General features: G+C 39.4%; 1 protein-coding gene across 1 annotated transcript in view; it reads right to left on the bottom strand.

Moving 5' to 3' along the window:
- Window positions 1-9,761, bottom strand: part of BCAS3 (BCAS3, microtubule associated cell migration factor) — a 545,610-nt gene that overhangs the window by 530,194 nt on the left and 5,655 nt on the right. Inside the window, exons 2-5 of the mRNA XM_019511118.1 lie at window positions 8,749-8,836; window positions 4,858-4,912; window positions 2,361-2,436; window positions 322-428 (exon numbers count right to left, since the gene is read on the bottom strand). Coding sequence (XP_019366663.1) covers window positions 322-428; window positions 2,361-2,436; window positions 4,858-4,912; window positions 8,749-8,819 — 309 coding nt within the window. The 5' untranslated portion in view covers window positions 8,820-8,836. The remainder of the gene's footprint in view (window positions 1-321; window positions 429-2,360; window positions 2,437-4,857; window positions 4,913-8,748; window positions 8,837-9,761) is intronic.

The following is a 9,761-nucleotide window of genomic DNA, read 5'->3' as shown; positions in this document are numbered from 1 at the left end:
CAGTCCCCAGGCTCAGGAATAAGCCATAGCTGAGCCACCACCTGCCTTGGGATGGGATGGCTTGTGTGGTGCAGGAGGGGCAGGGAAGGGGAAGGGAGAGGAGGGCACGGGGGGGGATCAGATTTGAAGTAGCTTAATTTAAGTTTGAGGCTTACCAAATATTAATCTTTTTAATATGGGTGAATGCTGAATCTTTCTAATACTGAGCAGGAAATAGTTAAAGTAATACAACTACATTCCATTACAAAAATTTAGATATGGTAGAACAACAATATCTGGGCAAGTCTTAGTGTCTGAAGGTGAAGTTTCCTATGTACTTACAGGTATGCTCCATATCTGCATTCCATCACTGTATCCGATCATTAGCAGCAAAGGGGGTTCATTTCCAGTACTGTGTATTTCATGAAACTCCATATTCCTCGACGTATCTAAAGTAGGTTTGATTATCAGAGCAAAGATATCTAGTTAGAACCAAATCAGTCTTAGCACAGTTACACTGTATGCCTTTTTCTAAATCCATGTTCACATTACTACAACTAAAGGTAAAGCCAAAGTGTTTCCAGCCTTTAAATTCCTACAACTGAAAAAAAAAAATAATGGGACACAGACCTTAGACATAAGGAGTAGGCTCAGTAAACAGAATCTCAAGTGAGAGGATACAACATGTCAGTGCAGATGGAAGGATGCTGGGATATTTCCTATCCCACCTAACAAAGCTAGCTCCCACTAGCTGCCCCAAGGACTTCTGTTAGTTCTACCTTCTGTGGTTAATGTGACATGGTAAAGTTAATTTTCTAGAAGTAACAAGAAGTCCTTGCAATAAGCCTCTTCACATTTCATATCTACCACTCTGAAGCCAACTTTATAAAATCTGCACAGTCTACAGTGTTCTGCTGAGATATTATTTATTAACAGAGATTACTAGTGCCTTGTGGAAGATACATTACACAAAGAAAATGGAGGGATCAAAGATGTCTTCTTTAATACGTCCTCTCATTTTAGAACAGAGGAAATTCATAGGGGAAAAAACATATACTTATGTAGCACTTCTACAAATCAAAACTACTTAGAAATACCACCTAATTAATCTTTACAACATCCCTATGACAGAGACAATTCCCATACAAACATCACAGTGCTTGAGGAAAATATGAAGACAAGCTAAATGCAAGCTAAAATAGCCAACTATGCATAACTTTACCTGAGCCGCTCTTCATTAGAATGTAAATCATCACTTCTTAAAAGCATGCAAACATGAAGGATTATGGGGGGTGCAAGCAGGTTAAATAAAACTAACAGGATTAAATTGGACAAAAGGTAAGTTTAGACTAGTGGTCTGACTGAATGCAAGAAATTGTCTACTAGACAGCAAAGCAGACTCTTCAAGGGAAGAGGCTGGAACACTTAAGATGGACAGTGAGGGAAAATGAAAACAGCAGGGAACAACATGCACTGGCTAGAGCTGCAGGCAGTGACTCACACAGATCAACAGGCCTTTTACCATCTCCATCTTCTGTATATTTGAGACCGAGCAGCCTTTGTGCCATTCCAAAGGATATAAATCATGTAACCTGTCTTACATGCCATAAAGACTCCCAACCCCAGCCATGGGCCATACTATTGAGTCTCATCTGGGACAAGAACAAGTCCTGACCGCTGGGACAAAAAGAGCAGACTAAAGATGCAGTCAAGAAGCAAACCTTGATGGAGTTTCAAACCACTGTGCTCCAGAAGGTTCCAAAGGATTTGGACAGCTGCTTGCACCTACATGGCTAGTACAAACAAATTGACATGCACTATTAACACCCATATGAGTGCAAGATGTTTTGATTCACTCAAGCAAATACTCATCTGACCGTTATTCATTTGACACTGAATTGACCTTACCGATCATGCTGTCTATAGCCTGTCTTATTTGAAAAGAGATTACTGGGAAAGAGTGATGCAAAACATCTTAAGCGGCTACCATGGAATATGGATTATGTCACTGCACCAGTTCAATGTGGTGGGAGAGATCAAGTGATTTAAAGCTAGGAATCAACCAGTCCACTGACTATACCCAATTCAATGTTTTCATTTCAACCGATTTGAAAAATGGGAGGGATCAGAGACTTGCTTTGGAATCTGCTTCCCTCACTTCTTCAAAGCTAGAGTTTGCTCATCTTCAAAAGAAGTTTCAGATACACTCAGGATGTTGCCTGACAAACTCTACCCTGAACATGCCTGTTCTTTATAAAGCTATTCTTTATGCACAAAATTCTGTCTATATTGCAATTTTATGTTTTTGCTGGCTCAGATTATTGTGCATGAGTTCAAGCGATACAAGAATAAAAATAAGTTGGAGAAGAAAATAGTCATACCATTTATGTCTGCATTTTCAAATCTGACCCAGACTATTTTTTCTTTTTCTTCTGTTGGTGGGGTACTGCTGTAGGCCTACAACAAAGCAGAAAAGGTGATAAGAAAACAAAACTTTATTTTTTTCCTTCCTCTATAAATTACATCAGGAACAGCAAGGTGAAAAAAAACCAACACACACACACACAAAGCAGTATTCCTGCATATATCTTTTCTTAGATACATTTAAAATTAAGTACGCTCACCATGAAATCCATCACCTTAAAATACAAAATATAAAATTCAGTTAGTCTAGCAATGCTCATTAATGGAAAAAAATGGCATGCAAGTCCACAGCTTTCCAGAAGCAGCGTAGAGGTGCTAACTGGCTTTGGATTTTTTCAATACTATATACCATGTTCTGATTATAAGTTCACCCTGCATCTAGGCCCAGCCCACATTTTCAGGTTTGATTTTAGAGCAGGGAAAAGTGTCTTGCCAGAATATTAGCTGATAACTACAGAAAAGAGACTCTGAACTGCTGTTGCACTTACGAAATCCCAAAGGAGAATCAAAAAACTAGGAGAGGGCTTAAAGAGTTAAATGCACTCAAAATACTAAAAACAAAAACTGCACTTAACTGTATGCACAGACAGACCGCAAATATAGAAGTCAGGACTATAGTGGGCCCATTATAGGTCAGCCCCATAAGTCAAATGTAATGTTGATGGTTCCGTTGGACGGAAAAAAGGCGGCAAGACTTATAATCAGAACAATAACAGTATTTGTCTTTTTGCTAAGCAAACTAAGAAACAGTTGTTTTAATAATCCTTGATTTTATCAGTGAAAACATATATCTATGTGGAGTATACTCATTTTTAATTCCTTTTTGATACACTTAAAAACATTATAAGCAACGCTGCAAAACACAAGAGGTCTTTACTATGGAATTTTCATTATAATCATGACATTAATTTACGCAACATGTTTAAGCTGGAAAGAGAATACAGTATAAGTCCAGCAAAGCAGATCCATACTTCAGTTAAATATATTCTGCAGATACCCCTAAAGGGATGCAATACAAAGAAACTCTGAAATGGAGCTTTTTGGTGCTTCTAGGCTGCACAAGTTTTACAGTTCTCAGGAGAGGCTGTGGTAGTCAGAACATGAGTTACAATGGAAAAAACACAGTTTCCAACTGAATTATTGCAAAATACTGTGCAGTATTTTGGATTTAAAATGGAAAGGACTTGTATAATCACTGTATGTATACCAGATAGACAATAATGTGAACTGAAAATATAAATGAAAAAAAAAAAAAATTAGTGGTGGTATTACTTTTCAAAACGAAGCATGTTCCATGTTTTCAAAGCAAACTGGTTTGTAAAGTTAGACACAGATTGCATCATTTTAACTACAGAAAAAGATTCTAGGGGAAAAACCACATACACATACACACCCTTTAACTGCAAATTTGACTATGCTTCATTTTATCATGGCTTTAAAAAATGCATTTGATAAATTACCAGTAGTGAACAGGAAACTGTCTCTCAGGGAGAGGGAGAGAGTTGCCTATTTAAAAAAATAAAAAAAAGGTTTCTAGCCGGTCTGGAGTTCAACTCACCTTCCAGATATGAGCCAACATATTGCTGCCTTCCTGAGTCTACAGATGAACAGCTGCAGCGTCTTTACTACTGCCCACTGCTTTTCCAGAGACTAGGAGCATGAAATTACCATTCTGGTTAGTTTCCCCCTGCTACTTACAAGACTGTGGGCAGTGATCACAATCATCAATTGTTCCTGAGGAAAGCTATGAACAGCAAAGACCAGCATCAAAGCTATTCTCCCCAAAGGACAATTCAAGAACTACAGCCTGTAGGAGAAAGCAGTGGCAAACTCATCTGGTCCCCCTTGCTCACAGCAAGCTAGAGGCTGTAGGAGAATAGATTAGCAGATTCCCACAACCCTAAAGAATCAGGAGGTTCTAGAGCAAGTGAAGAGAGGATGGGGGGGACAAAAAGATTGAGACAACACATAGGATCCAAAGCACAGTCCAGAAATAGCACTTGGGTAAATGCTCCAGTATCCGGAAGGGCTGGACTCTACCAGCGTGTTCTCCATCTGCCTTACAAGCAGATCTCCTTCACTGACACATCTTTAAGTATATGAACAGCTAAATCATCTTCCTAGTACATTTATGCTTCCCCCCCCCAAACACAGACTTCAATGCTTTAAGATTTTCACTTAACTAATGATTTTAGAACCCACAAAGCGGCCTGACTTGCAGACATAGCGTCAGAAGACATTCCTCTGTTAACTGTCTAAAACCCCCTATAAGGGGTCTCAAATGGTGCACTTAAAATAAAGCACTGAAAATTACTTTTAAAAAATCTTGGCCCTTTAAATTTAAACATAGATTGGACCAAAAATATCACTATTTATCTTCAATAACCTTTTTGTATTGGTTATCCAATTAGCAAAGAAGGGTTTTTTTGGCTTATATGAAAAATTCACACTTACCTGTGGTACAACATCTTGAAGAAATGTAACAACACTTTCCATATACGACTGTTCTCTGGAAGACAAGAAAAAGGAGTTGTTAATTATCTGGCATGTCTAAAATAGGATGTGACTACATTGCATGGACATAAACACGAGTGCATGCACCACCAAGGAAATGATGCATGTTATATTTCAGTTTAGGAAATGATGCAAGTTATGTTTCAGTTTAGATTGCCTGCTAAATGCTGAATAGAACAGAATAAAAATAATCTCAAAAAGAAACTCTGTTTTCATAAAGATACAGACTTACATTTGCACCAAATAGTAGAAGCAACTTTAATTTCGGCATGTATTTTATAAACAAATTAATTGGTTTGCAGTGCCAAGACTGAAATGCAAACCTCCATACTTCCCTCACAGGGTTACAGGAATATCAACTTAACACGTAGCAGAGTATAACTAAACATGTTGGATTTTAGGCAAAGTACTGAAAAATCTGGGACTCACTACCTTAATAAACCACCCAACCATGTAACATAACGAAACCACAGTCTGCAAGGGGCTAATAGGGCAACAGACTGACAAAATATAAAAGGAAGAGAAAGTTAAGTCAAAGGAGAGATGGAGTCCTCTTCCCTCCTGATGGTTAAAGCAGGGCATACCTTTGGGAAATATTGCTCAGCATTTTCCAGTTGATTTGCTTTTGTTTTTCAATTGCTTTGTGGACAATAAAACAAGCCCTGAGGAAAAGGCCTTAAAAAGAACAGTGTCTGGAACATTTCTTTCCCTGGGCAAGGGGAACTACCTGCTGGCTTGTGTGTGCTATGTAGCATTTTGAAGTCAGATTGCTGGACCCATCTACTGTCAGTTTCCAAGATAAAACTGGCTAAGAGCAAGAGGAAGGCATTTTCAGTACAGCACATTTAGGCCTGTAAAACTCACTGCTCCTGGCAATTCATTAGCAGCTGCAAGTAAGCAGGCGATGATGTATGCTGCAAGATAGTTTAAATGTACCAGAACAAAATGTAAGGCTTTTTTTGTTTTAGATTATTTTACATGAGAGGTGAGCCAAGTATGCTATGCAGCTAATGAGTAACAAAATAATAAGGTTGGTAGTACTGTGAATATGCAAGAAATTTATATTTTCTATAAAGCATGGCAACTGATCGCTGTAGCAATATGCACAGTGTTCAACTGCTGATGTAAATCTAAACAAAGAGAATTAGCAATTTTCCAAGCTCTCATCTACCAACAAGCTTTGGAAGATTCCAAATTTATGATTATTTTTGGGAGACATTCTTTACATATTAAATAAGACCTGTGTTGTTCAAACTCGGCATACGAATCACAAGAAAGAAACTGGACCACCATTGACAGAGTTTGTAGAACTGGGTGGGAAATCCAGATTCTTTATACCAAAAAAACTTAGTCACGTTCCAATTTCTCTCCTAAAACAGAACTGCGCAAATATTACGCACACACAAAGAAAAGATTACATCTTTTAAAGAATGAGGCTTCCTCCAGCAAAGATAGTAGTATGGCAGAAGACATACAAGTTTCTGCATACACTTTTATGCCACAGACTCTAAATCGAGACTGACAAAAGTGGATTTAAAGATTACAAAGCTAAACAGAATTTATTTTAGTGGTTAGATAGAGAAGTTGGCTATAGGACTCCTGTATTTTCCCTCCCCTTCTTTCTGCAACTAATTTACTGGATGTCCTGGCCAAGTCATAATTTTTCCATGCCCATTTGTAAAAAAGAGGTGTTATACAGTATAATTAACGTATGAAATTCTCAGGTGTAGTCCATCAGCAACCATCATGACAGCAGAGTGGTAATGACTTCGTTGCTCATTTCAGAGATAAAAATGAACATTGATCCCTTCCAAGGTACACTGCTTGTGGACAAAGCAAGCAGATGTGTTTTGTTCAGTGAATGTAACCTAAATCTCTCTTGGAAAGAAATTATGTCATGTGGAGCAGCCAGAGTGCTGCAGGCTAATAACTTCAAAATGCTTATTTTTAAAACACGAGAGATTTCTAACTAGCTTCTAAGGGGGGACTGAAATCTGTGTTTGAGGCCAAACGCAAACCTGTCGCTTGCACGTGCCCCTCTTATGTTTTGTACAATAAGTGTTGCCGTTACTTTTTATATATAACCTAGCAATTCAAAACAATGGCAAAAGGCTGAAATTTGTACCATGTTACCTAAAGAAGTTAAATTCTGATATAAAAGATGATACCTATTCAGGTATCAGCTGTTCAGGTTAGGACAACGTAACATGGAACAAATCACCACTCATGCAAATCACCATACCTCCTCACATGCACATAGATGGCATGCAGATAAGTAGAGTACGCTGTAGGCACATCTACACGTGCAGCAAACTGCACAGTAACTCACGCTACTGTGCAGTCCTGATGCCGCACAGTTATTTTTAGCAGCTACTGCGCAGTAGCTTGTTGCTACTGTGCAGTAGCGTCAGCGTCACAGTTTGTGCCTGGTGACACTATGGTGATATAGCATCTCACGCAGACGTGCCCTGTAAGTACATAATTAAACTTACCTACAGAATACAGTGAGAGTCCCAATGTTACTTATTGCTTGCATTGTAACATAACTAATATGCAGAGATAACCAGTGTGTGTGCACAACTCCTTAAGTGTGTAGCATCTTTCAGCCCTGATGTCCACTCTGTCATTTGGTTGTACTGCAGTAAAACTGCATGCTAATTGCAACTATAACCTACTTTGTAACTAATTATACTCTGTTTAAGTGGGTCAGAAACAGTAAAAGGGAAGCACCTGTCAAGGGGCTGACATAAGACACCTTGAAATTGAGGGGAGCTACTCAGTTTCAGGGTTCTCACTATCACAGCACTGACAGCAATGCATGTTAATGGACAGTGCTGTGATATTAGCATTTCCTCCCTCCCATAGTAGCCTGGGTTGAAAGAACCTTCTTCTCTATACAATTCTCACAGAGCTATAGGAACAACTTTATTCTATTTGCTCCAGGGCAGATCAAACAGATCCTGATATCTAACATTACCTGGTTTGTTTACTCATATACATTAGCTCTTATATGCACATAAGAGTTGCCAAAGCAGGTATAAGTATTTGAATATGGTGCCATACTGCAATGACAATTCAGCAGCATAATGTCACCCCTAAAGAAATTCTGCTGCTATAAAACAGCTCATGACAGGCAAAGCCATGTCCATTGTTTTTCTGGATCCTCTCACTGAGAACGTCCACCGTGCTTCTGTGAGTGAAGGGTGGCAATTTAGGAGGCATGACAAAAGCAAGAAACTCTTACTTGCATGCTGTGTTTTGGCTGGCCATAAATTTTTCTGTGTTAGCACCATAATGAAATCCACAACCGCACTCATTGGAAAACGCTGGTTAACATTATATGTTATATGTTTTAACTTAATATCCTCTCACATGAATGAAATAAATAAGCACAATACTGGGAAAAATGTTTATTTACCAAAATGCCCCCTGTGACACAGAAAAACTAGGGTCAAACTTGTTATGGTTACATTATAGCTAGCATAATATTTTTGCTTGCTAAACACATTTGTTTTGCAATCTTCTCCTTTGTTTATAAAAGGTAGTCAATTATCTATGATGCAACTTGAAAGGCTGGTCAACATGTTGGTTACTGCCCTAACAAGTGTCTTTTTTAAAGAGGCTGCCTGCTGCGTATAATCTTGGGAAGCTGGAAAGAGCAGTGCATTTACTTTTTTTCCTCTGGAAAATTCTCAGCGCAACAAAACTTCCCAGTTTTAGACAGTCATTCCCTGTTGATTTTGTGAGAATGTTTGTGCCAGGTACTTGTTGTACAACAATCCTGCAGACATTTCAAATAGCGTAACTGGACATTGTATAAAATATGCTTACGTGACAGCCTGTGGGCGAACCACAACTCCCCCAGTACATCGGCTAGGACGACGGGGAGATTCTGTTGCCATTGCTGCTTCACAGATACCTACAAATGGGAAAGTTTTAAAAGCAATTACTTTTATATAAATATTAATCCTCCTTTTTCTCTTCACAATGACCATTAAATTCGCAAGGAGTGAGGGCAGAGAAGGACTCAGGTTTTAGGGGTACTAACACTCTGCATCAATCAGGCCCCTGCTACATGTTATATGTATTACGTAATTAACTGGCAAATTGTGCAATCAGATTTAGACCAGCCATAAGTGCAGTCATGATCACACAATTAACTGGTGAATCGCGAAATAAACCTCAACTGGCCGCATGTACAAAATAAGATCAGTCACATGCACAGAGTCACACACAATTAAGTGGTGAATCGCACAATAAATGCAGACTGGCCATATAGCCAAAGCAATTATCACATGGGTAAAAAAATAAATAAATGGCTGACCCACTATAAAAAGAGCCAACCCACTATAAAGTTAGTCCTTGAAAACATGCAACACCCTGCAGCCGGTTTCTATCCAGCTTTCTCCTGAATGTGGAGCAAGGCCCAGACAAACACTGCAATGAATGAATTCCCTTTCATCCTCCAGCTCTCCCAGGCGGAAAAGCAGGACAGCCTTTCTCTGAAGGAGGCAGCTTTTATTGAACCGGCTCCATTGCCAGGATAGGAGTCATAGAAATCACAGAGAAGTAGGGCAGGGAGAAACCTCCGGAAGTCTAGCCCAACCCCTGCCTAAGGCAGACCATCCCTTTCCAAACCATCCTATCCCGTCTATCGTGTAAGCCCTACTACCCTTAACCCTGACACGGCACAGGCCCCAACACCCCAGCCTGCCACAGGTCAAGCTGGCGAACTGGGGCTGCCAACATCCTGCTTCTAGAAAATACTGTAGGTCCCGGGAAGCCACCTGCTACAGAGGCAAACAAAGCCCCCTCAAGTCCCTACCTATCCCCCCTTAATGCCC

Source organism: Gavialis gangeticus, unplaced genomic scaffold, assembly GCF_001723915.1.
Source record: "Gavialis gangeticus isolate Ggan-Ray unplaced genomic scaffold, GavGan_comp1, whole genome shotgun sequence".
NCBI lineage: Eukaryota > Metazoa > Chordata > Crocodylia > Gavialidae > Gavialis > Gavialis gangeticus.
This window is presented reverse-complemented; position numbering and strand designations above follow the sequence as displayed.